Source organism: Myodes glareolus, chromosome 18 (assembly GCF_982192425.1).
Source record: "Myodes glareolus chromosome 18, mMyoGla1.1, whole genome shotgun sequence".
NCBI classification, from domain to species: domain Eukaryota; kingdom Metazoa; phylum Chordata; class Mammalia; order Rodentia; family Cricetidae; genus Myodes; species Myodes glareolus.
This window is the reverse complement of record NC_142043.1, coordinates 47591293-47618026: the sequence shown is the minus strand read 5'-3', so window position 1 is coordinate 47618026 and position 26734 is coordinate 47591293. Positions and strand designations below refer to the sequence as shown.

General features: G+C 46.7%; 1 protein-coding gene across 1 annotated transcript; it reads left to right on the top strand.

Moving 5' to 3' along the window:
* The first annotated feature begins 109 nt into the window (after positions 1-109).
* Eif4ebp2 (eukaryotic translation initiation factor 4E binding protein 2) lies at positions 110-24551 on the top strand. Its single transcript, XM_048451697.3, has 3 exons — positions 110-471; positions 17341-17526; positions 19085-24551. Exons 1-3 carry the CDS (start codon positions 327-329, stop codon positions 19114-19116), a joined length of 363 nt encoding a protein of 120 aa, XP_048307654.1. The 5' UTR covers positions 110-326; the 3' UTR covers positions 19117-24551.
* Positions 24552-26734: the final 2183 nt, after the last annotated feature.

Genomic DNA, 26734 nt, shown 5'->3' with positions numbered 1-26734 from the left:
CTCAGTTCCTCGATCTACACCCCCCGACACGCCTCCTTCTTGCGTCACATCCTGTCTCCATATTGCACTCCCCTCCCTCTTGCTCCCGCCTTCGCTCGCTTCCGGTAGTTACCGTTGCTGCTGCTGCCGCTGCTGCTACTGCTGCTGAGGCTGCGGGCGGAGGCCGGAGGACCGGGCGGCGGCGGCGGGAGCGGGAGCGCAGCGGGACTACCGAGCGAGAGCCGGCGAGTTGAGAGCCGAGCGCTCTCTTTCTCCCGCTCGAGGAGCCAGTGCCTCCCGGGCCCCGCCGCCGCCGCCGCACAAAGCCGCGAGCCCGCGCCTGAGCCATGTCCGCGTCGGCAGGCGGCGGCCACCAGCCCAGCCAGAGCCGCGCCATCCCCACGCGCACCGTGGCCATCAGCGACGCCGCGCAGCTACCTCAGGACTACTGCACCACTCCCGGCGGGACGCTGTTCTCCACCACGCCGGGAGGTGAGCCGTCCGGGCCTGCCCGCCATCGCCGCTGGCGCGTGGCAGTGTATACTCGACCCGCTGCTTCCTCTCTTCCTCTCCCGGGCACGTCTGCCGCTCGGACTCCGTGCTGCAGAGCGTGCACTCTGCGAGGCAGGGCTCATCTCTGGAGCTGCCCTTCGGGTTTTGGAGGAGGGAAGTCAGGGAGGGGGATCCGGCGCGGAATCGTCCGTTGACTTATCTGGCAGTGCCCCGGGACGAGGTTGGCATGCCCTGTGCATGCCTCGCCCAGTGTTATCCTCCTTTGGCAGCATTGCTTACTCTGTTGGAGGAGTCAGCACAGGTCGGGGGAGCCCCAGGCTGGGAGAATTGTCGGGGGGGTAAAATGCCTCCTGTGGTAGCCCAGATGGTGGCTCCAGAGGCGCTGTCAACTTTCAGCCCAGGGCTTTGGGGGAGCGACTTTGAGATTGTGAACGGGGGCTTTGTCAAATAGCACACCCTAGTCGGATTAGGATGCGTGGTCGTAGGGAAGGGGCTTGTAGAGAGAGGCAGTGCAAAAGGAGGTGCCTGGGGGGTTGCTTTTCCAAAGATGACCCGGAACTGTTTACCAGCAACACTAGAGGCGAAACATGTTGAATTGGTCACGGGAAAGGAAGCGCAAAGGTTGTTTGTCCCCTTTCTGGGTTATTCTCTAGAGGGAGAAAAAATCTTCTGGGCCTTAATGAAGGGAACTGGCCTTCCTTCTCTAATCTCAGAACTTTGCCTTCTTTTGGTGACCCAGGGGGTTGGCCTTTGGCTTGCGGGTGAAGATTTGGTTGGCAGCCTCTGCAGCCTGTGCAGTTGGGTAGTGTTGACCATCCGGCAGGCCTCCCAAGTTCACTTCAACCGATCACTTGCAAATTGGGCCTGGCCCTCCAGGAATCTTGTGCAATAGGAAGGCACAGAATAAGGGATTGCCTTGCCAACACCAAGAGATAGCAATCCAGATGCTGTGTGTGGTAGTTTGGGCCTGTGGTCCCATTTACTCTGGAAAGAAGAGGCAGGAGAGTTGCAATGTAAGGCCAGCCCCAGCTACATAAATGAGTTCTAGGACAGCTTGAGCTACAGGGTCAGACCCTGTCTCAAAAAACAAACAAAACCTACCAAACAAGGAAGAGAGCAATGGAGCAAAGCAAACAAATCTAGGAGAAAAGTTGGCAGAGGATCCAGCCAGGCCAGTCTAGAGAAAGGGATGAATGCCCTGAAAGACCTTCAAAATGACTCAGAGAGAGGAAGCCATTCCTTAGGACTCTCCAAGTTTAAGAATGGGTAAGACAGGTCCACTCTAGGAACAGTGGCTTATGTTGCTGAAGAGACCTTTGATTTGATCTGTTCAAGACCAACAGGATTTAGTCTTTCTTTTCATGACTTTTTTTTTCTTTTGAGACGGTGTTTCACCACATGGTCCATCATACTACCTAGAATACTACCTAGAACCTTATTATGTGATCCATGCTGGCCTCAAACCCATGGTGTTCTTGCCTTAGACTCCTGAGGGCTGAGATTGTTGTGTGTCCCTCCATGTCTGGTGGAACCAACAATCAGGAAAGATCTTGGACAGCCCCAGATAAAATTGTCTTAATATGTAAACTAATAACTTTTAAGAAACAGAGATTAGGGGCTGGTGAGATGGCTCAGTGGTTAAGAGCGCTGTCTGCTCCTCCAGAGGACCCGGGTTCAATTCCCAGCACCCACATGGCAGCTCGCAGCTGTCTGTAGCTCCAGTTCAAGAGAATCTGACATCATTATACCAATGCACATGAAATAAAGTTAAATAAAGTTAAAAAAAAAAAGAAATGGAGATTAGTGGCCAGCACTTGGCAGACAGGCAGGTTGATCTCTGTGAGTTCAAAGATAACTCATTCTACATAATGATTTTCAGGACAGCCAACATTACATAGTGAGACCCTGTCTCTTTAATAGGAAAAAAAAAGATTATTTCCAAGGTGGTGAAGAGAGAGCTGTAATTCTCCAGAGTTTTTTGTGGTTTTGTTCAGCAAAATGCCTGTATTTCCAACAGTTTAGAGCACATGTCACAGTAACAGGTGCATTTAGCTCTAATTTACTTGGGGAGGAACCATAGTTTTAGCTGTATGTTGCTCTCCTAAGGGAAGATCCAGAGACGATCTGTGGTCATATTTCAAACCCCGAGCTGTTGTGCTTTCAAAAGAAGAAAAGGCACGTAGTCTTTAAGCCCTGCTTTAAAGATAGAAGCTGTCTAGCAGCTTGGATTAGTTCTAACATGCTTGGGAAGGTCTGCCGGAAATATGCATTCATTTGCTTTTCCACGACAGTTACCGCTCAGCCTGTGTCTGCAGAGCTTCTGCACAGAGTTTGTTTGTTTGGGGGTAGGGTCTCGCTCTATTCCCCTGGCTGGCCTGGAGCCCACAGAGATGTGCCTGTCCTGCTGTGTGAGTAGTGGCATTAAAGGCCACTCACTATGCCTGGCAGTCTTTGGATTTTGATGCAGGTCGGCTTGCTTCCTTTTTGTAAAGAGATGGCACTGTAAGACCAGGCCAGCCTCACCCTCAGCAATCCCACCTGCCTCTGCTTTTCTAATGCTGGGATTTAAAGTATGCACCACTCTGACTGGCTAAGCAGTCTTTTTTAGCAGTTAACTCAGTGGTGGTTAGTTAAACAATGCTTGATGACTTTTTCCACTTTAGAATGATTTGTCTATGTGTTGGGTGGTTGAGACAGGGTTTCTCTGTGTTTTAGCTCTGGCTGTTCTGGGACTCTGTAAACCAGGTTGACCTTGAACTCACCAAGATCTGCCTGCCTCTGCCAAGTGCTGGGATTGAAGGTGTGCCACCATTGCTCGGCTGGGATGATTTTAAGGTGGTCTCGAGAGAGGGCTCAGCAGTTAAGAGTGTTCCTGCCAATCTTGCAGAGGACCTGAGTTCAGTTCCCAGCTTCCACACTGGGCTGCCTGTAACTCCCATCTTCAGTAGATCTCATACTCTCATCTGGCCTTCACTAGCATCTTCTACACACGTGGCGTATGTCTCATAGACACATACTCATTTAAAAAAAAAAAAAAGACCTTTGTTTGTGTGTTTACAGTGTTTTGGCTTGCCAGTAATGGTCAGAGAGCGAATTTTTTCCTTATTTCAAGACAAAGTTTCTCTGTGTGGCCCTATCTGACCTGGAACTATCAATGTAGACCAGGCTGACCTCAAACTTAGAGATCTGCCTGCCTCTGCCTCCAGTGTGGCATTAAAGGCATGCGCCACCATCACCCGGCGAGAGAGCAACTTTTGATCTCTCCTTCCATTGGGGTTTCTGGGACCACACTCAGGCTTGTGTGGTGAGCACCTTTACCCCTGAGCTGCCTCCTACTTTGGAAAATTGTTCCCTCTGATGCTTTATCTTTCTTCCTCTCACTAAGTCAGTTTATCTCCATGGTTGATGAGGTCTTCAGTGGGTTTTGTGATCAGCTCTTTACAGGAAACAAGGACAGCAGACCTAGGCAGGTGATGCAGGCCTGTGCACCCAGCACTCTGGATGAGGAGACTCTATTAAGCCAGTTTAGGCTTAATAGAGTTAGATCAACCTGGGCTACATGACACTCTGTCTCCAAAAAAATGAAGTGTTAAGTGTAGGTCTTGCTCTGCATGGGCTTCAGATCTTGATTTGGAAGGGATGGAGGCTGCCAGTAACTCTTGGAACAGTTTGGTCGAATGACCGGCTTACATACTTGAGACCTGAAAGCAGCAGGCTTGGACTGGGAATTTCTCTTTAGTGAGAAGGGAAGGGAGTGCATTTCCTGTCTCGAGCTTCTGAATATCTGAAGTACCACACCCTTGTGGGGGGGAACCATTGTAGGATCACCTTCTGTATGCTGAATGCCCTGTAAGATTGGCCTTGGTGGGGCAAGAGTCGTTCATTTGTTGGAGACCCAAAGTAAGCAAGCCCAGCTGGAGGGTTTTTTAAAACTCTCTGTGGTTTGGAATTGAGAGCTGAACTAAAGGCACACTTGTGACATCTTGAGTTGCTTTTGCCGGTGTTAGGGGACAGGAAAGCTTATTTCATTTTCTCGTGTCTACCCATGGAGCGATGGGTGGTAGTCGCTTCTTCCAGTAGCAGCTGCTGTTGCCCTGTGGGAGGTGAGCATGTTCAGGGTTGAACTTGGTTCATCAGTTCAGTTAGCTGGAGGACCCAAATGAGGTCACTTTAGAATTGAACGCCCCTGAGGCCTGAAGAAATGAACGTGTTAATGTTGTGCAGTCTCAGATTCAGTTCTTCCTCCGCTGTCGGAGATGCTTACCTTCCTAGGAAAGAAGTTGGCAGACATTTCTACCTCTGGAATGCCAGCTCGCAACGTCTTTCTCCGCGTCTTTTCCTGAGAGACAAATGCTCTGGGTTAAGCAGAAGTCTAGTGACATTTAGCCTTCTTTGCTCCTCTCCTCAGTCACATCTCAGTTCTGGAAAAGAACAGTGCACACAGGAGCAGCAGAGGGCCACTAATCGCTGTGGCCTGAAATCCATGTGTTTTCTCTGTCTCTTTCCCTGCCAGCTGGCTCCTGCCTCTGCTAGGTTTCCTAGGGCAGAGTTACCTCGGCCTATTGGTAAAATCTGGAAATAAACAAGAAGGCCTGAAGAAGTGGAAATAATCCCCTTTAGACTAAAGTGTGCTATCTTTTTTTTTTTTTAAAGAAAGGTGTATTGGGGAAACCTGCTTTATGAGCTGATTCTTTTTTTTAATTTTATTTATTTATTATGTATACAATATTCTTTCTGCGTGTATGCCTGCAGGCCAGAAGAGTGCACCAGACCTCATTACACTCAGATGGTTACAGATGGTTGTGAGCCACCATGTGGTTGCTGGGATTTGAACTCAGGACCTTTGGAAGAGCAGGCAATGCTCTTAACCACCAAGCCATCTCTCCAGCCCTATGAGCTGATTCTTACTTGGAGGAATGAGCTGTGCTCTGTGGCTACAGGGTTGATATAGTTTCTCAGTGAGTTTGGCCTGTTTATTCTGAGACAACAAAATGTCTTTCTTTAGCTTCATTTTGTTCTCTTCTGTTTTGTGTGTGTGTGTGTCCCCCTGTGGGCCCATGCAGAGGCCGAGAAAAACGTTGCTTGCTTACTTATCACCCTTCAGACATGGTTTGTTTGCTGAACCTAGAGGTTTGACTAGACTAGGTTAACTACCCAACAGGTTCCGGCACCTGGGATTTGAACTCAGATCCTCACGATTATGTACCAAGCGCCTCTTTTCACTGAGCCCTTTAACTTCAGTTCTTAGCCTCAGCACTTCATTATTATGAGTGAGAGATACACATCGCATCACTCTGCCTTGTTATGCCATGGCATTCTGCCAGGGTATCCTTCAGCCTTTGTGCTGGATTTGGAGGGAATGGCTTTGCTTTGCAAGCTTGGTGAAAGCTGAGGTCGTTTCTTATCGAGGCAGCACTGGGAGAGAGGAACCGTTCAGATGAGGGGTGACTGGGAAGGTAGAGCTGCTGTTGCTAATACAGAACAGCCCCTCCTCTGCTCACCATCCCTCATAGAGAAACCGACACCTGCACCCCAAAGGCATTCAGCAGAGACCTTTCCAGACCTGGAGTCTTAAAGGCAGTTTCTTTGAGGGATTTTATATGACTATGGATTCTGTAGGCTTAGCTTGTATGTAAAGACTTGTGGATTAGACAGGACAGTTAAGTGTGGGAAGCTGCTTCATCTGGTGAGCAGGAGAGGAAGGAGCCTGGATCCTTGGTGAGTTTGGTGAATTGAGGGGCTTCCTAGCTCCAAGCCTTTAGGACGGAGCCTTTTTGCATCTCTATTTATAGAACCGAAGCTCTGTTGAGACTTGTAGATAAGACCTAGGCTGCCATTTCCAAATCTGTCACTTGTGTGTGTGCATGTGTGTTTTTGTTTTTGCGGTCTCGCTGTGTAGCCCTGGCTGGCCTGGAAGTCACTAAGTATGCCTGCCAGGCTGGTCTCAAACTCAAAGAGATCTCCCTGCCTCTGCCTCCTGAGTGCTAGGGTTAAAGACGTGTACCACCATACCCAACCTTACTTTGTTATTTTATCTATAAAACCTTTTTTCTTGGGTACAGTGGTGTTTTCTTGTAATTCCAGCACTTGGGGTCTGAGGTTGGTAGATCAAAACCAATGAATCTAAAGCCTAGTTTGTTGTTGGTTTTTTTTTTTTTTATCGGCTATCAATAGCTGTCCATCCTGAGTTCCTAGGTTGGCTTTGTGTATGTGTGTATCACTGTTCTACTGATGTGCTCTACCTTAGTTTTGGAGACAGGGTTTCTCACTGAATGGTGCTCACTGACTGATTGGCTAGCTGGTGAGCTTTTGAATTTTTTTCTTTTGGGGGAGTTCTTTTTTTTTCCCCCTCCAACATAATATTTTTATTCGTTATTTGGAAATTTCACACAAAGCATCCCAATCATACTCACTTCCCAGTCCTTCCAGGTCCATCTTGCCCACCTTAGTGACGACCTCCTCCCAAAAAAGGAAGAAAATTCACTTTGTATTGCACGTATACTAACTGGAGCATTATTTCTGTAAAAAAGCCGAGTCCTTCCCCACCCATACCCCTGACAGAAGCCATCATTTGTGGAGAACTACACTTAAGCACACTTAAGCGTCCTTATTATAATTTTTAAGCATTCTCTTCAATGGCTTTCTGTCTAGGCAGTTACGTTTTTGGGGAGGGAGTACTTCATTTTTTTGAGACAGGATCTTGCAAAGTCGCCCAGGTCAACCTTGAAGGCGCTCTGTTACCCAGGCTGACTTTGAACTTTCTTTCTCCCTGACTCAGCCACCAAGGTAGTTGGGATTTGAGGTCTTTGCCACTAGCCCTGTCCAAAAGCCTAGTTTTTAAAGACCACCTCATCTGGTTCCTAGACCATAGCTTGGAGAAGGTAAAAATCTCAACAGGCAAAAATAATTGTATTGGGAAATACAGTTCTGGTCCTATGGCTTCCTGTTATCTGCAGAGATAGTCTCAATCCTTGTCTAGATCTGTATTTGGTTTTCTTGACCAGTTCTCCTGGGTACAGACTTCAGTGTAGTGGTGTGTGGCACACTGATCTTTGGGAGAAAGCAGATAGTCTTCACCATTAAGTAAAATCTTAGCTATGGGCTCTTAACAGCTGTGGGTTCTTAAAGGTTAGCTAGAAGGTGAGGAAATTCACTTCTATTCCTAGTTTGCTGGATATATTCATCATGAAAAAATGATAGGGGTCTTTTGGAGGGGTGTGGTTTTGGGGATAAAGCTCAGAGCCTCTGCCATTTGAATGAGCCTCTCGGACCCAGCGTATTTCTTTCAGTGAAGCGATCATGTGACTTGCTTTATTCTTCTAAGATACAGTCCCTAAGACGGACAGTGGTGATGCATGCCTTTAATCCCAGCACTTGGGAGGCAGAGGCAGGCAGAGAACCCCTGCCTCGGAGGGAAAAAAGATATTCCATAGCCGGGTGGTGGGTGTGGTGTTACTGCACACCTCTGTTCCCAGTACTTGAGAGTAGAGGCAGGCAGATCTCTGTGAGTTTGAGGCCAGCAAAGAATTCCAGGACAGTCAGGGCTGTTACACAGAGAAACCCTGTCTCTGTGTATATATACTCCGTTAGTTGACTTTTCAGCTATCAAGTCAGCCTCACACTCTGCTAAATCTCCCTTCTTCTGGTACTAATCCTCTTTAGATGTTGCTGGATTTGATTTGCTGGTTTTAGTTGAGAACTTTTGTATACTGATGAAGGACAATACTCTATTTTTCTTGTGTCTTCTTTGCCAGGTTTTGGAATTAAGGTAATAGCATTTCATTCAATTTTAATTCTTTGAAAATGTCTTTCTGTGTATAGTGGGCATGCTGACTGTATATTAGGATAGACGTTGCTCTGTGGATTCAGAGGTACTTAGTGGAGCGCGGCAGGCTCCATTGGGATTCGGACTGTTAAGAGCTCTTAGGTCTTGTGTTACTTCTACATTGAAATGAAGTGGCTCTTGTGTTTGAGGCAGAGTCTCAGTATCTCTCTGGCTGGTCTGAAACTAGCTGTGTAGACTATGTGCTGGCCTGAAACTCAAAGATCTGCCTGCTTGATTAAGTTTTTGTGCCACTGTCAACCATGCCCAACTCCTAAAACTTTAAATAAGCAGCAGGAAACAGGGTAGGTGGGTGTATCCAAGGGATGAGTCCACACTCTTCATTGTGAGGAAAAGTAGAGGGTGGTAGTAGGTGTGAGTTGGTTTTAGAACTGGCAGAAAGCAGTGACCTTGAGAAGGAAATAGTCGGACTGAAAGCCTAAGTTGAATTTGTGTTTTCCCTATACCACTTGGAATGATGGGTAGTTAATCATTAGCATTACCAAAACTTGACAACATATGACATGAGATTCAATCCAGAGATCTGATCCATGAGGCAGTCAGCAGCCTGGGAGATCCAACCTGCACTTTCTTTCAGGTGTTTCTGTGGAGATTTATTTCCAGGTGAATGTTCAAATCCAAACAGTAGTGGGGATGTTTCATTTTGACTCAGATTTCCAGAGACACACTAGACAGGGTCGGTTGGGACTTGATATTATTAGCTGGTTTTGGTTTTCCTTTTTATTTATTGATTTTATTTTTCTTTTTATTTGAAACAAGGTCTCTTGTAGCCTGATCTGACCAGAACTAAGCCTATGACCTTGAATTTAAGACCCTGCCTCTGCTTCCTGAGTACTAGGATTACAGGCATGTACTGCCATGCCTGTTTATGTTTGTGCAGCGATTGCGCCAAGGCTTTGTGCATGCTCGGCAAGTATTCTGCCCACTGAGCTACATCCTCAGGCCCCTGTTATTAGCCCTAGAGAACACCTGATTCAACTCATTATGCAACCCAGACTTGCCTGAGTGCCTGTGTTGTGCTGTCCCGTGTCTCTGTGTCACTGTGATTTACACAGTTTCTTTGTAAAGAGGACGTCTGTCAGCTGCTCTTCAGGGTCTCCCCAACAGTGCTTCCTAGTCGGGCACAACCATTCCTCTCTGGCCTATGCAGTGATCAGATGGGTTTGTCCTTGAGTACTTGGATTTGGTAATCTTTGCTCCCTGTTGCTGGGGGATGGGTTTAAAGGATTTCTTAGACCATCCATAGAACTTTACAGGTCTCCATTTGCCACAGCACTTAGTCGCATTATGATAGAAGGCCTCAGATCCAGTTGTGCTTTTTTAGCTGTCCTAAAAACAGTCTCGGTTTTGAGGGATTTAGTGGCTAAGCAAAGTAAATGTGGTTTGGCCACCACCAGTCTCCTGGGGACCTCCAGCTTAGGCAGCTTCTAGTTTTCTTTGGATTATCAGCCACAGGACTTTTTAACAGTCTATTCATCAAGGGCCTCCATGAAGAACAAATGTTTGTTAAGACTAAAAGCTGGACTCTGGTACAGGCAGGCAGCCGTCCCAAGCGCGGGATAAGCTCTCTATCATCTTTCACATGTTTCCGCATCTTCCTTCTCTGTTACTAAGGGGTGGGGGAGGCCCAGCCTTCTGCTGAGTGCTTTAAAGTCACTGACTGCTAGATATCTTGTTTCTGATTTCTTGATGTCAATGCTGGAGGAAGGGCTCAGTGGTTCAGAACATGTACTATTCTTGCTGAGGACTGGAGTTTAGTTCCCAGAACCCACATCAGGGCCCTAATAGCTTCCTGTAACTCCAGCTCCAAGAGACCAGCACCTTCTGGCCTCCTTGGGCACCTGCATTCTATATGCATAATTGAAGATTAAAAAAATTTTTTTTAATTTTATTTTTGATTTTTTTTGAGATGGGGTTTCTCTGTATACCAGCTCTGACTGTCTTGGAACTCATAGAAATCTGCCTGCCTCTGTTGGGATTAAAGGTGCCACCACTGCCTGTCTAAAAACAAATCTTAAAAAAGAATTCCCATAGATTACCTAGGTTGCTTGCCAAGTGCTGTCTTTTTTGTGGTGGTGGTTGTTGTCGTCTGTCTGTTTTGCTTTGTTTTGTGATAGTCTAACTGTATAGTTCTGGCTGGCCAGAAATTCACCGTGTAGACTAGGTGCTGGGATTAAAGGCGTGTACCATCAAACTCAGCCTGTTGCTTTATTTTTACCTGTTTCTTTTTAAATATTACCGATGTGTGTACTGAGGTACATGTGTGAACCTCAGAGGATGACTTTCAGAGGTCACTTCTGCTGTGGGATCCAGGGGTTGAACTCTGGGCTTCAGGTTTGTGTGCCAAGTCCTTTTACCCAGTGAGCCATCTTGTTGGTACTTGGTTCTTTTTTAATTCAGTTTGTCCGCTTGCCTGACTGACTGCTTGCCTGCTTCCCAGCACTGGAGCTATATGAGTATGGAGCATGCCCTCATGTACTCTTGGGACTCCACTGCCCAACCGCCCGTCGTTTTCATTCAGCTTTTGAGTTTGAAGGGCCCCTTTCTCGTGCCGTCTGCTACCCTGGCGGTGTTAGTCTTCTTCTGTGTGGAACGGAAGTGCCTTTTTCTTTTGTGTTTCTGTTGTGTTGGAGTTCAGACTCAGAGCCTTGCAACGCTAGACAAGTACTCTGCACCCAGTTAGTCTACAGTCCATACCCTGCCCTCCTAAGGGTGGTAGTCAGATTACTATGAGTTCAAGGCCAGCCTGAGCTACAGGAAGAGAGACCCTGCTTCTCCCCCAAAAAACAAAAAAAGTTTGTCTACAAGCTCATGTGTGTCAAGGACATGGAATATTTTCATTTTTAATAGATTGTCTTTGATTCTTTACCATAAACACAAATATCCATTTAGGAATTAAAGGAATATTTTTCCTGATAATTAACATTTTTCTTTGAATAACTTGATTCTTTGGAATGTCAGGTGCTTGTTAATTACTAACATGCTGGTTGCTAGTGCTGTTTTTGTGTGTGTGTGTGTGTCTCATGTGGTATGTAACTACCAAATAGTAACTTATTTATTTACTTTTTGGGTTTTTGAAGCAGGGTTTTCCTGCTAACTCTTGACTGTCCTGAAACTTACTGTAGACCAGGCTGATTTCACACTCACAGAGATCCACCTGCCCCAGCCTCCTGAGTGCTGAGATTAAAGGCATATACCACCACTGCCCAGCCCAAATAAGTAAATTCTTTAACCTGCAATGACTCAAAATTCAATAAGTTGGTCTGTAAAGGTAGTAATTTAGCTCAGTAGGTACAACTGAATAAAATTGGTCAAAAGTCAAAACTTGTGCATTGGGAACTACAAAATGTTGAGTGGCCATTAAAATAGGTAAAGGGACTTCCTGCTAAGCTTGAATTTGATTCCCAGGATCCATGTGGTGGAAGGAAAGAACAAACTTCAAGTTGTCCTCTGACCTCCACGTGTACTCCATCACATGTATGCCCTCGAACACGCACGTGCATGTGCGTGCACACACACTAAGTAAATACAATGTAATTTTAAAAATTAATATTAAGGTGCTGAATAGATGGCTTAGAGGTTAAGAGCACTGGCTGCTCTTCCAGAGGTTCCGAGTTCAATTCCCAGCAACCATATTTGTAGTGGAATCTGATACCCTCTCTGGCATAAAGGTGTACATGCAGATAGAGCACTCATATGTATGAAATAAATAAGTCTTTTTAAAAAATTAATGTTGAAAGAGATTGAAGAGGTGCTTACTGTTGATAGATTAGGAAATGATGCACACAGGCAGGCGTCAGAGTTCAAGCTCACATCTTGGGAGCAGCCTTGAAATTCATATAGAACTCTACAGGACCTGAAATAGCTCTCATCTCCTGGTTTCAGAATGTGTGGTTTGCATTTGTATGTGGAGCAATGGGAAAGAATTGAGAAGCCAGTAGTATGTATGCCTTCTCAGTGCACCCCTCCCCTATCCAGTAGACGTTCATAGCAATTCACATTGAACCTCTTTTCAGTAGACAGTGCCTATACAACTGGCTGCTCACACACAGAGACAGAATTTGGACCCACAGTCACAGGTAGAGTTCCTGGAGAAAAGCAGGAAACAGAACTCATAACCTTGGATTAAGTAATTTCTTAGATTTGACAGCAAACCCACAAGCAGTAGCAACAAATATATATTGGATCTCATCACAGTTAAACACTAGGACCTGAGGTGGTGGCACATATGAGCCCAGCATTTAGAATTCGATTGTGTGTATTAGATGGGGCAGGGGGGTTACTGCAGGTTCCAGGTCAGCCAGGGATTTAAACATTTTATTTTCTTTTTATGCTTCAAAGAATGACGTCACTGAACACATGCTCCTGGGTTCAATCCTCAGGACTGGGGGCGGGAGGTAGATGGGAGAAGAGAGTGAGCCATCAAGGGAGAAAATATATAAGCAGAAATGTGTGTGTGTTTATATCCAGACTATAAAAAATAATGCTGAAGGTCTCAGTCAGTGGTAGAGCACTTGCCTCAGATACACAAGCTCGTGGGTTCAGTCCTCAGCACACACACGTACGCTTTGAGGGGATGATTAAAACACAGTAAAGGTCAGAGGTCCTGACACCTTTCTCCAAGGGTGATGGATATTAGAAAAGCCAAAGGACATGAGGTGCAAAGCTGACAGAATTAGTCATTAGGGAAGGCAGGACAGGACAGATCACTTCATGTCAGCTAGGATGGCTAGCACGAAAGACTCCATAGTATAAACTGCACTATGAGAAGTTGGAGTCTTCACATTGCTGACAGGAGTGTGAAGTCTGCCGTCATTGGAAAACTGCAGTTCCTCAGTTAGCATGTGACTTAGCATTCCATATTGGGATGCTCCAGGAAATGGCTGTCCACACTATAACCTGTGCATGAATATCTACATGTTAAATCGGTGTCATTCCTAATAGTCAAGGTGTTGTTACAACAGCCACATGTCAGCTGATGAAGAGATTAACAAATAGAATGTTCACATTACTAGTGTCTCCCCCCAATCATGGGAATGGATTTCAGAACATCCTCTGGGTGCTGGAGACTACAGGAAGCGGTAGGCTGTGGCTGCTGATTTCCTCTATACATCTCTGTGATGAGCTCCATTTGTAAGTTAGGCAGCAAGAGATCAGAAATAACCGATGATAAAATAATTGAAACTGTGCAGTTGTAATGAAAGTTATTTGAAACTTAAATCTTTGCTTTCTTACCACTTTGAAAACACAGCAAAACCTCAGAAAAGGGAGGACTACTATCTTGTAATTTATAAGTTTAATTATGACAGGACCTTAGATCATTGTCTAATTGTGGTTAAAAGACTGGATTTTAATGTACTATCAAAATTTTGGTGTGCTCAGCCAAACCTGATAAGCTGAGTTCTATCCCTGAGAACCACATGGTAGGAGACAACAGAACAGATTTCTGAAAGTTGTCCCCTGACCACCACATGCTCATGTATGTACGTTCGTACATGCATGCATACATACATACATGCATGCATGCATACATACTGTCATATAAAAAGAAAAGCATTTCAGCTGGGTGTGGAGTACTTGCCTATAATCCCAGCATTTAGAAGGCTGAGGCAGGAGAATACCAAGGTCAAGGCCAGCAGGATTGCATAGGAAGGCACTGTCAAAACAGGATTGGGGCTGGAGAGATGGCTCAGCAGTTAAGAGCTCAGCACCCACAACCATTCATGGGCACACACATTGTGCACATACATACAGGTAGACAAAACATTCATACATGTAAATAAATTTAAAAAGAAAAAATGACAAAAGTTTAAGGTAGTAAATGTGCGAAATAATCCAAGTTGATAATTATCTGGTGTACATATGAATTAGAATGTTATTATACCCCATAAATATGTTAGTCGATAGTGAGGGTGTCAGACAAATGTATAGAGTCAGTCCACTAAAGTCCCTTGTTAGAAAAAGCCATTGTGTCCCCTTTCAACCTTTGACCCCTAATCTACATAGCTTAATAATAAGCAGATTATAGGTTTCCAGACAGATCAGAAGTATCAAGTTGGGATGACTAGAAAAGAACTTGTTATGACCACAATTCAGTGTAGAAGCTTTGATGTGCACGCAGTGTGATTGGACTAAATGGTGGGGGGCTTAGGTACAGATGAGACCCTGAGGGGTTGGCTCGTGATGAGAGCAGTATCCTCATGAGTGGTGGTGACTGCGAGCTTGCTTCTCCACCTGCCCTCTCCTATCAGTCCACCCCATCACCAGAAACCTTCAGGCCATCAGTGGGATTGTCATGGAAGAGCACAGGGCCAACCGTGGCATGGTAAGTTGGGTGTAGCGGTGTCAGCTGCACACTGACTGTGCCTGTATAGGGTCTGAGGCTTTTGTTCTTACTGCTGTTCTTGTATTCCTAGCTGGCCACAGACTCAGCCGTGTATCCATGCCGGGTGAGGGGATGACAGATATGTCCCATGTTGGCTACTCTCAAACTTCGTAGTCAAACTAAGTCATTTGCAGTCTGGAATACGTTATTGCTTGTAATTCAGATGTGTGTCAGAGTTATAGCTCTAGTTTATTTTTCAAGTAGGGGATGAAAGTATTTTACTTCTCCCTGTCCTAATTTTGTTGTTGTCTTTTTTTGGGGGGCGGGGGCTCCAGATCTCCTTACAGACGGTTGTGAGCCACCACGTGGTTGCTGGGAATTGAACTCAGGACCTTTGGAAGAGCAGGCAATGTTCCTAACCGCTGAGCCATCTCTCCAGCCCCCTGTTGTTGTCTTTTGGTTTATTGGCCTACTTTGTTTGTTTATTAGTTGTTTTGCCTCCCAGGTGTTGGGATTAAAGGCATGAGCCCCCTACACCTGGCTTGGTTTATTGACTTTTTGAAATAAAACAAGGTCATACTCCTATAGCCCAAGTTGACCTCATACTGGTAGCAGCTCTCTTGCACCCCCCCCATTCTTCTGATAGGCAGTGAACTTGCCATTATGACTAACTCTGTCTTTTTGCTCTGCCAGTTTCATTTCCTTGGAGTTATACTCCAGGTGGGATTGGTAGACCCTGCAGAAATAGTGTTTTTTAATTTTGAAAGTCCATCCATTTTCCAAAATGCCTGTGTCCTGTGAACTGCACCATCACCATATCCCTTTGCTTTTCGTGGTTTTGATAATGGCCATTCTGCCTGGTATAAGGTGATCTCTTCTATGGTCTTGATTTGTGTTTCTCTGAAGGTTTTTTTTTTTTAAGATTTATTTTATGAATGAGTGCTCCATCTGCATTTATGCCTGCACACCAGAAGAGGGCATCATATCCCACTATAGATGGCTGTGAGCTACATGCAGTTGCTGGGAATTGAACTCAGAACCTCTAGGAAGAGCAGCTGATGCTCTTAACCACTGAGCCAGCTCTCCAGCCCCTGATGTAATGCACCTGTGGGCAACTTGAGTTGGGAAGCTTCAGGTGTGCAGTTCTTTTCTTCCTTTCTTTCTTTTATTTTTCTTTAGCAGGAGACACTCAGGTAGGGTCTCACGTTGTAGTCCAGACTGGCCCAGAACTCTTAGCAGTTCCCTGCTCAGTCTCAAGTTCAGAGGTTATAAACACTGTGCCTATGAGACAACTTGTGAGCTGCAGGCCTCCTGATTCTGCCAGGTAACATACATGCTAGCTGACAAAAACCTCAGCAGACTGACTGCAAGTGGTTTATTGTGTATTTTATGTCCTGGCATGGGCTTACATTGCCACAGTGTATGCAGAGGTCAAAGAACAACTTTTGCGGCTGGAGAGAGGGCTTGGAGAGCACTGGAAGCTCTTCAAGAGGACCTGGGTTCTGCTCCCAGCACCCACATGGTGGCTCATAACACCAGTTACTGCAGTTGCCCAGGATCCAGTGTTTCCTGGTCTCGGTACATTCAGTATACACACATGTACGTTGGTAAAATACTCATTTGTAAACTAACAATAATCTTGTTTTTAAAAAGGACGGACTTTGGCAATCACCCATTTCCTTCCACCATGTAAGACCCAGTGTTGAACCTGTTAAACAGGCTTAGCAGCAACTGCCTCTATCTGCTGAGCCATCCTTAGGTCTATGTTTGAAGAAATACGGTATTCTGTCTCTCTAGGGAGGTGGTCAGCCTCCAGGTTTCTTTGGGTAGCCTCTAATAGAAGGTGTTTATCTACTTTTTCACATACTTTTATATTTGCTTAGTCTTTGATTAAGAAATTTATCTTGATGGGGGCAGGAGAGGTGGCTCAGTGGTTAAGAGCATTGACTGCTCTGCTCTTCCAGAGGACCTGGGTTTAATTCCCAGCACCCACATGACAGCTCACAACTGTTTGTAACTCCAGTTCCAGGGGTTCAACACCCTCACACAGACATATAAAACACCAGTGCTCTTTGGGAATTAAGTTGGTCTAGTAGGTAAGTGGCTGAAACAAGATTTAGATCCAGAACTCCAACCCAGGTTCAATTTCTTAAGGAGAAAGGCGGGGTGGGGGGTGTTCAGTTTTGAAAGACACAACTGCCATATGGAGCTTGAATTCTGTAGACTGACACATACATAGGCAGGAGTCCTGCACAAGGTGATGTATTGCGTGATGTGAAAAGAACTGGTGAAGGGGAGAGAGTGGCATTGGAGAATCAACAGGAGTTTCCCAGAAGCAGAGCGCCTTGCCCTCCGTGTTCGTGGGGAGGGGGTAGTCTCTCCTCTTAGCTGGATTGACACCAAGGATTAGGTGACACTGGAAGGGATTCCGGGTGGTCATTGCCTGTCTGCTATTCTTCCTCTTCTCTCTGAGATGCCCCTTTACTTTTGTCTGCTCCCAGAGCAATTATTTGAAGTGCTTTGGTCTCCACCTGGTGGGCACAGCTGATCCAGAAGTCTGCCTGGGAATTGCCTGACTCTGGCCTCTGAAGAGGACTGAGCCACACAAGTATCCAGCTTCAGAAGTCATTGTGTTGGTGGTACCTTAATTTAATTGGAACTCTTCAACCTTGTGTTTTAGGAACACGAATCATTTATGACCGAAAGTTTCTGTTGGATCGTCGCAATTCTCCCATGGCACAGACCCCACCTTGCCATCTGCCCAATATCCCTGGAGTCACCAGCCCTGGCACCTTAATTGAAGACTCCAAAGTAGAAGTGAACAACTTGAACAACCTGAACAATCACGACAGGAAACATGCAGTTGGTGAGGGGCTGGGCTGGGGAGTGGTGCTGGGGTGGACTGTAGACAGAGACATGCTGCTTCATCAAAGCACAGCTGCAGTCGTGCGCATGACGTGCTCTCCTCCTAAACATCTACTGAAGTGCTTTCAGTTTCCCCCTAGTTGCTAGGGGAAAAACAAATCAGAATGGGAACCAGATGTAGAGGTTTACACCTTCAGTCCCAGCACTCAGGAGGCAGAGACAGGCAGGTCTCTGGGAGTTGGAGGCCACCTGGTCTATATAGGTAGACACAGTCTTTTAAAAAGGATGGCAACCCAAAGGTGAATTAGAGCCATGCCTATGGGAGTCTTTATTTGCTAGGGATCGCCCACATAGACACAATTGCACACACATTGTCCCTGCGACCTCCTTGCATGAACAAGTGTGCACATGCACACATTCACCCCAAAGCAGAATCTTAGGCCACCTGCTCCCATCAACCTCAGAAAGTAAACCTGACCAGGTGGTGGCGGCGGCACATGCCTTTAATCCCGGGTGGATCTCTGTGAGTTCGAGGTCAGCCTGGTCTGCAGAGCAACTTCCAAGATAGCTAGGACTACAAGGAGCAACCCTGTTTCCCCACCACCACCACCACCCCCAAAAAAAGAGAGAAAGAGAAGAAAACAGATTTGCTTTCTTCATTGAGTGACTATGTTAGGGGACTGCCCTGCACCTTTAGAGCGGGACGAGATGAAGTGGCCTTGTGCTCACCTCAGAATTTATGCGTCATGTTCTCTGAATCTCCAATTAAGGTGTTTGTTTTCATTTTTGTTTGTTTGTTTACTTGGGGTTTTTTTGTGGGGGCAAGGTCTCGTTCTTGGCCAAGGCTGCAGAAAATTCACCATGAAGCTCAGACTGGCCTCAAACTTGCAGCAATCTTCCTGCCTCAGCTTCCTGAGTGCCTGGATTCTGAGTGTAGGCTGTCACACACACACACACACACTGCAAGTGTCAGTTCAGAGCAGGAGCCAAGTTCAAAGCCTTCAGAAGAGTGTGCTTCCTTGAGTGACCAGGAGCTGCAGTGGGGTTGGTCTGTGGAAAAGCTGGAAACATCCCCTTACACCTCACCTGGTGTGACCACTCTCTCTCCACACCCACCCCCAGATGAGACTGGCCGGCCAGAACAAAAATAAACGAGGTTTTATTGCTATGTAGCCCAACCTCACCTCAAATTTAAGTATTGAATTTGACTGCTAGTATTACCCTCAGGAGTAGGTATCGTGGGCCACAGAAAACAGGACATTTTTATTAGTTTTGTCCTTTGTAGGTAGAGAAAGACATTGAAAACAGCTTTGCTGGGTTGGAGAGATGGCTCAGAGGTTAAGAGCACTGACTGCTCTTCCAGAGGTCCTGAGTTCAATTCCCAGCAACCATATGATGGCTCACAACCATCTGTAATTTAATCGGGTTTCCTTTTCTGGCATGCAGACAGAGCACTGTATACATAACAAATATCTATAAAAAACGAAAAAAGAAAGAAAACAGCTTCGCTGTTACTTTTCGTACTAAACTTCTCTTTTCTTTTCTTTCCTTCTAACCAGGGGATGAGGCCCAGTTTGAAATGGACATCTGACTGCCACACAGTCAAAGGAGGCTTCAGCGCAGCAACCCATGTGACCTGACTGGGCCAGTAGGATTGCAGTGAACCGAGAAGCCAGCAGTTCCCCCTCCCCTCCCTCTGGGTGCCAAATGATGGGAGATAAGCTCCATTGACCACAACTTCCCCTGTCCCCTGCCCCTGCCCCATTAAGGTTAGGATGAAAGCCCTTGGATTCCTCTGTGGAACTGAGCAGTTGGTCCTTGGAGGAAAGCAGTCCCTGTAACTTGCCTGTTCATTTCCTAAGAATCTTCTGCCCCCTTCTGATTTGCCCCAAGTCCAGGAACTCTCTAAGAAGAAGCACCTCTGCTTGGGGTGACTGGGGAGGGAAGGAGGTTTGGTGCCCATTGCTGTTCCTGTACTCTCTTCTGTCTTCCTCCTTGCATCCCATTGGCGAGTCAGTGCTGGATGTGGGATCTTTAAACCATTCTGAAGAATGATAAACAAGCTCACTTGCCCTATACTGGAGATGTTTGTCCTCGGTACTGGAGCACAGCTCTTGTACCTCCTGTAGCTCCAATTGCATTCCTGGGACACATGGCATGAGCTCCCTTTTCTCTGGGGAGAAGGCTTCTGTCCTGGGTGTGATGGCTTATCTCCCCATTCCCTTATCTAATTCATTGGCACAGGTATTTTTTAAACCTTCCTTCTGAAGAGACCCTTGGGTGACCAGGTGGTCTTTGCTTGTCTGCTGTTCTTCCTACCTGCATCTTGCAGGCAGAATCCTCTTCACTCCAAGATGCCCTGGGGCTTCTGTCTGCTCCCAGAGCAGTCATTTGAAGTGCCAGTGCTTTGGTCTCCACCTGGTGGGCACAGCTGGTCCCAGCTGTCTGCCTGAGAATGCCTAACTCTGGCCTCTGTAGAGGACTGAGCCACACAAGTAGCCATCCCTAGTAGTCATAGTTTAAACCTGATAGACCTTAGCAGGTTTGCTGCCCTACAGTTTATTATATCTTAAATTTAAAGTTGACGTCCCTATTCCCCTCCTCTGAATCTGCTTTATCCTTGGCTGCCGAGAGAGAAGCATGGGCTGAAAGAGTGCGTTCCTCCCAGTTTCCTTCTCCTCCTCATTTGCAGACCATCCTTGCTTCCCTTCTTTCTCTCCTTTTCAAACCTCACTCTCTTTCCTTCTGGTTCTTCCACCAGGCCATTTTCTAAATCTACATCAAAGATACCTCCCATGTTGGTATCTGATAATATCTGTCTCTTCTCTTATCAGAAGAGAGACTTTTTATTTTTAAGATGACTACAGACCTATTTTTAGATAAGTTTTCAGTACGATTTTGAACTGCAACTTTTTTAACAAAACATCTTCCAATGTTAGGAAGGTTATAAAAAAATGTTCCTAGGCAAGTCTACTGTCTTCACTGTCATGTGTTCTGAGCGCTTTCCTGTGCTCTCAAGTTTGGAGGGGTATTTGGAGTATAGAATGGGTGGTTTGTGAAACTGGACCAGTCTACCTTGCTATGAGTTGTTGGCGAAAACTTCTTTTCCTTTACCTTTTTGCTCTCTTGCTCCTCCCCGCCCCACTCTCCCGGTACTGTGGACCGACAGGGAGATCCCGGGAGAGAGGCCCCCATAGACAGGCTGATGCATCCGTCCTCCTCCAGGAAGACAGTGCAGCAGCCACTGGTGTCCTGGGAGTTTCTGGTTCTATTGGATGCCTGTCTAAGCCCTCTTAGTGAGATTTCAGATCCCCATTGGCTGGGAAAGAAAGCTGTTGGTTTTTCCTTTGCACCATGGAAAGACCCTGTTTTGTGAAGACTTTAGGAAAAAGGAAGGACATCTGCAGAACTTGTTCTGTTTCCTGCCACACAATGTGAATAGCTTGTACTGCAGCCCTCTGTGACGGTCGCTGTCTCAGGAATAAGCTGGGTCTCTCCAATGTTTGGGGATTCTTGGAGTCTCCAAGTTGATAATCAGAAGAGTTTTATTTCTTTGTTAAATGTATCTGTTATGTTTTTAATTAAACTCCAAGTTTTATTTCATGGAGTCTTGGGAAAACTTAAGTTGTGCTGCCATTGGCATAAGCAGCTTGCTCAGGACCTCTGTACTCTGAAGCTTCATTCTTCGGGAGCAAGGCTCATGGTTCTTCACACTGGTGTTGGCACCCTGTGGACTCTGCAGTGAGGACGCGTGAGTGTGCAGAAGAATATACGCTTCCTCATTGAACGCTGTCTGGAGCAGAGTGGCTTCCTGGACCCACCACTGGGAAGGGAGACATGGCAGCTGAATAGGATAGAGAAACTTTCCTTTTTCTTGCCATCTTGGAGAGTCTGCATGTGCGCCCCTCCTCAATCAGAAGACATGTCTAGTATTCCTTGGAGTGTCACCTGCGTGGTGCAGGAGTCTTTTAGCCTTATGTCCTCTGCCAGGACCCCTCACTGCTTGGTGCAGGCCTTATATGAAGGCCACTGTTTTTTGACCTCCATACACGAGCATCGTAAGATAATTGCACAAGACAGGACATAAGCTTCCAGCAGATGGCATTTTTGTGCCATGCCTCATGAGCCATTTTCTAGTAAGCAGGGTCCAGTGAGGGTTCACCTCTGGGTGGTCAAAAGGCCTCACAGCTGGAGCCTTAAATGGAGGGTCTACGGTCCTAATCTGCCAGCCTCCCTCCTGAAGAAAACAGTTATTTAAACCTTAGTAGCCATCCACACTGTTGCTATGAAGGATGTGTTTCTGCACTTGGGACAATCAACCTACATGAGGAAGAAGCTCCAGCCCTGGCAGGAGACACCAGCAGTGCCCTTCCCCCTGAGTCCCCAGCCCTCGTGTTCTGCTGAAACAGACGCTTCCTTGCCTCCTCCAGGGCACTGGAGTGGAAAAGCTGACTTCTAGATAGTAAGTTATCTACTGCTGTGTAACAAATTACCTGTCAGCCGAGTATCTCACAATAGTAAACACTACCTGTTGGTGTCTCAAATAGGATTAGGGGCTGCTCAGCATGGAGCTTTAGCGTGAGGTCTCATGAAGGTGCATGTAGTCTGTGGGTGGGGGCTGCTCTCATCTGGAGCTGGCGAATCCCACTTCCATACTTTGTTTTTGTGGTTGTCAGCAGGGTGCCTTCCTCATTCCATATGAGTCTCTGTTAGGTATCATGCCATAGCACCTAGCTTCCTCCTGAGTGACTGATCCTAGAAAGGAGGTGGGTAAGAAGAAAGTTGCAGTGCCTTTATACCGCCATGTCCCTAACAGGAGGAAAGCAGTCCTCAGGGAAGTGGGGATAGCCACAGCCATAAACTGGGTGCACATTGCTATCAAAACAGCCCTCTAAAGTGGGACCAAATTGTCTTAAGAGAAGCAAGAAATGAAGATTCCCAGATCCGTTGCACACCCCCCCCCCATCTGCCTGTTTTCTCAAGAACACTTGCTTTTATGAGATTTTGAGGTGGCCTCTTCAAGCATCATTTACCCCTTCTGTCTTCCTTTAGCCCAAAGTTGACAAAAGGAATTGGGGGCCTTTCTGTGCAGCCATACAAACTTTCTTAACTGGAGTGGTGTTTATCTGGCACCTCTGGTCAAAGGACATTAGATGTGTCAGGTTCATGAGTTACAGAGCAGAAAGCAGTTCAAGTTCCTGGTGATGATATTGAAGTCAGGTGCTACCTGCATGCATTGGTCAAGGTGTCTGACCCAGGGACACCTGGAAATGGAGGTGTCTGTCTGTGCTTGATTGCTCTGATCAGTGCAGCATGCAAAGCAGCAGTCTTGTTTTCCCCTGCAGGGGAAGCTTCAGAGGTGGCTCACCAGTGCCTCGAACCTCATGGGATGTCTTCTTATCCCTGCCATCCATTCTCCCCATCTTTAGATAGAGGCTCTTGTTTGATTGGTGCTCTGTCTTACTAGCCTTTTTTTTTTTTTCTTTTTTGGTAGCCATGCTTGCTTTAGAATGTATTTCGGGCTCTCGTGGTGGGTTTCCTTCTAGGGGTGAGGGATGGGAAGCTCTTGTTCCTGTCTCCTTGGGCCTCTCATCTGTTGTGTTCCACTGAAAGTCCATCCAGCCTGCTTGTATAAACTGCCACTGTGAGTTAGGGCACTAGTGTACCAGGCATGTATCAGGTAGGGAGCCTCCTTCCCACCTCCATCATGGGTGCTGGCTGCTGGAGGGGTGTGTGGTATAACCCTTTTTATTCCCTCTAGAGGAAAGGCACTACTGTCTTCACGTAGTTCTTTGGTGTGTTTTCTGGACTCCATGCCCACGGCAGCTATTTATTAATCTGCGAAAACCCAATCACTGACCCATCCTTACCATGGAAGGCAGGATTTATAGTGGAAGAACACCATTTCTTCTTGGGGTAGAGGGTCCTGTCTGAGCTTTTGAGCTACCCAACAGCCCCTTGCCTCTCAGCCTTTAGTGACGGGAATTCAGGCTCCCGCAGTTGAGGCAGTCCTTTGGTGCTTGCCATCCCGCCATGCTCCCTGCTCTGGCAGTGCTTTTCATGGTAGTGGTGGACTTTATTGAAGCTGCTCACAGTAGCTGAAGACTGTAAAGATGACTGACGGGTCCTCAATTTTCCAGTTGATCAGTCAAGATACCTTCCCCACCCTTTGAAACCAGCTTTCCCTTAGGCAGGTCCTGGATGGCAGAGCTTGCTTTCAAAGTCTTTGGGTGGTCTGTGGTTTCCCTCTGCTTGCTCAACTCTTCCTGCAACCTAGTGGGCCATACTGTGTGTCCAGTAGAAAAGGCTACTGAACTGAACGGAAACAGTCCTAGTGGATACAAACTTCTGCTTCCCTTTCAGAGGTGGAAGGGTGGCAATGAGAGGCCGAATACCTGGTAGACACTTGGCTGTGCTGATGTTTCCAAATCCAGGGCATTGCGAACTTAGAGAATCCACGAATCTAGCACAGAATGCCCATTCTTGCCTCCATACCTCCTTCCTCTCCATTTCAGTCTTAAAAACTGCCCAGCCCTGGCCTGGGGGTTATGACTGGAGGGCAAGAGAGTGGGGACACCAGCAGGAGGTAGGGGCCAGCGTGACACCAATGCCTTGGCCCCACTTGGTGGCTCCTAGGCCAGCTCCAGGAAGCCTTAAAGAAGGCAACTTGAAGAACCCCAAGGACTCTGATTCCCAGTTGTCCGTTTTAAGAATTTGTGTTTTCTGATAGGCCCTCCCCTGTTCACTGCTGCAGTCTTAGCCACATGGGATGGAATTTCAGAGGCTGCCAGTACTTTCCTTGGTCCTCCTACTTGGTTCCCTTGATGTGCTGTTCCCTTACCTCCCCCCCCCTTCGCTGTCAGCAATGGTCAGTGGAAGGTTCCATGCAATCCTAAGACAGTCCTGTGTGATTCCATGACCAGTTTGTTTTCTTACTGTCTTTCCAAGCCAGCAGGTGTTTGGAACTAGGGAAAAAATTTTCACCAGCGGTTGCTGTTACAGCTAAATAAAGACATTGAATATTGACTTGGTGTTTTGTGGTGCTGGGCAGTGAACCCTGCATTTCACATATACTACAGGTACACTTCCACGGAGCCAGCCTGAACTTAGTGTGTTAAGTTTTTTTGTTTTTGTTTTTGAGATAGGGTCTCACTATAGTTGTAGGATGACCTAGAACTTCCCATATAGACCAAGGTGGCCTTGAATACAAAGAGTCACAAGCCTCAGCCTCTTGAGTGCTAGATTTAAAGGCCTCTTGGTATATTGATTTTATTTATTTTTTGAGATAGGATTCTTTGTGTAACAGCTCTGGCTGTTCTGGAACTTGCTCTGTAGATCAGACTGACCTCAAACTCAGAGATCTGCCTACCTCTGCCTCTCCAGTACTGGGATTAAAGGTGAATGCTGTGGGCACCCAGCTTGCTTGCTTGCTTGCTTTTCTTTCCTTCCTTCTTTCTTTTCCTTGTTTATTTGGGGTCAGATACCACACAGAGTTTGCACCTGAAAACCCACTGCTCAGGAGACTGAGGCAGAAAGATTGCTTTAAGTTGGAAGTCAGCCTGGCCTACACACACACACACACACACCAGAGTAGTGTCTGGTGTGCTGTTGCAGGTTGTTCACATTTGGCGAGTCTCAGCTGGAGAAGCCAGGCAGAAGAGACCTAGTGGATCAGTCATTCTGGTCCTATGAGCGTGAGCACAGGAACTTAATGGCCTCTCCCTGCTCTGAGAAGGCATATATAACTTGCTCTAAGCCAGTGGTTCTCAACCTTCCTAATGCTGTGACCCTTTAACACAGTTGCTCATACTGTGGTGACTCCCCAACCATGAAATAATTTTCATCGTTGTTTTATAATGGTAATTTTACTGCTGCTATGGATTATGAGTATCTGATACACATATCCGGTATTAGACCCACAGGTGAGAGCCATTCTAGGCTGTGCTACATGAGCCTGGCTTGGCTTTCTCGTGTTGGTGGATGTGGACGGACAGGTGTCAAGACAGTGTAGTAGCGTAGAGGTTTGGTGCTGGGCCTTAGATCTCTCAACCTCTGGTTCTATCAGGGCAAAGAAATGATTTTATGATCAGGAGAATCTGTTTCTAGTGCTGGTACAGCCAGTTCTTGGAGAACTCAATTGGTGCACATCTGTGCTCCATCACTCTAGACTGCATGGGCTATTCTGAGACCCTCTGTGCAGATGTGGGTTAGAGCAGACACAACTGTCTAAAGCTAGGACTAAAGGGAACTCGGAGCTGGGATAACCTGCAGAGCCTCTACTGGAGATGGAGGAATGGGGTCTCCTGCTGTGAAAGGATGTTTTTGTTTTTCCAGACAGGGTTTCTCTGCAGCTTTGGAGCCTGTCCTGGAACTCATTCTGTAGACCAGACTGGCCTTGAAGTCACAGAGATCCACCTGCCTCTGCCTCCCAAGTGCTGGGATTAAAAGCACCTTGCACCACCACTGCCTGGCTAAAAGAGTTCTTAACATGGAGAACTCAAGTTATGGTGCAGAGGGTCACAGCTGTGCGTCCCTGAACTCTGTATCGTTTTGTCTCTGCTACTGTCAGACCCACCTGCACTGTGTGTGTGTGTGTTATTGTTTATGCCCTTGGCCCTGCACTTGCAGAACATCAGACCTTTGCCTCAAGAGCAAATAATCTATAAAAGCCCTACATTCAGATAGGACAGTTCTCAGAGGAAGTCCTTTGGGATGTCCAAGGCATTCTGCCAACCCATGGACCAGATCTGGAGCAGCTGGTAGACACTGGTACCCAGATACCCGCAGCCAGCCAGTGGTCCTGCAGCTAGCATGATGAGCGTAATCAGCACATGTTGTTGATCACTTTGTGCCCACATCCCCAACTTGACATAGGCAATACCTTGTCACTAGGGAACTTCATCCCAGGTTCACAGAACAGCCAACCATAAACATTCCCACAAGCTGGAGTCACAAATAGCTTGGCCTTCGGCCCTGCTGTCTGGCTGTGAAAGAACTGCAGGCACCTGCTTCCTAAAGCCCCCCGAGAGGCCACTTCACTCCAAGAAGTTCAGCTGTTCATAGTGGGCTCGAGTCCCGAGGATCAAGCCTTTGATCTAAGGTTAGCCTGGTCCTCTAGATCCCATCCAGGTGCCCTGCATCTCTCAGGACTGCTGTGATATCCATAAAGGCTTTCTGGGGTAGCATTCAGGAAAGCCCTTGGAACAAGA

Excerpts from the sequence above, each read along its gene's own strand:
- Eif4ebp2 (XM_048451697.3), top strand. The coding sequence starts at position 327 with ATGTCCGCGTCGGCAGGCGGCGGCCACCAGCCCAGCCAGAGCCGCGCC. Across the intron at positions 472-17,340 it reads GTTCTCCACCACGCCGGGAG|GAACACGAATCATTTATGAC; the intron begins GTGAGCCGTCCG and ends CTTGTGTTTTAG. Across the intron at positions 17,527-19,084 it reads CGACAGGAAACATGCAGTTG|GGGATGAGGCCCAGTTTGAA; the intron begins GTGAGGGGCTGG and ends CCTTCTAACCAG.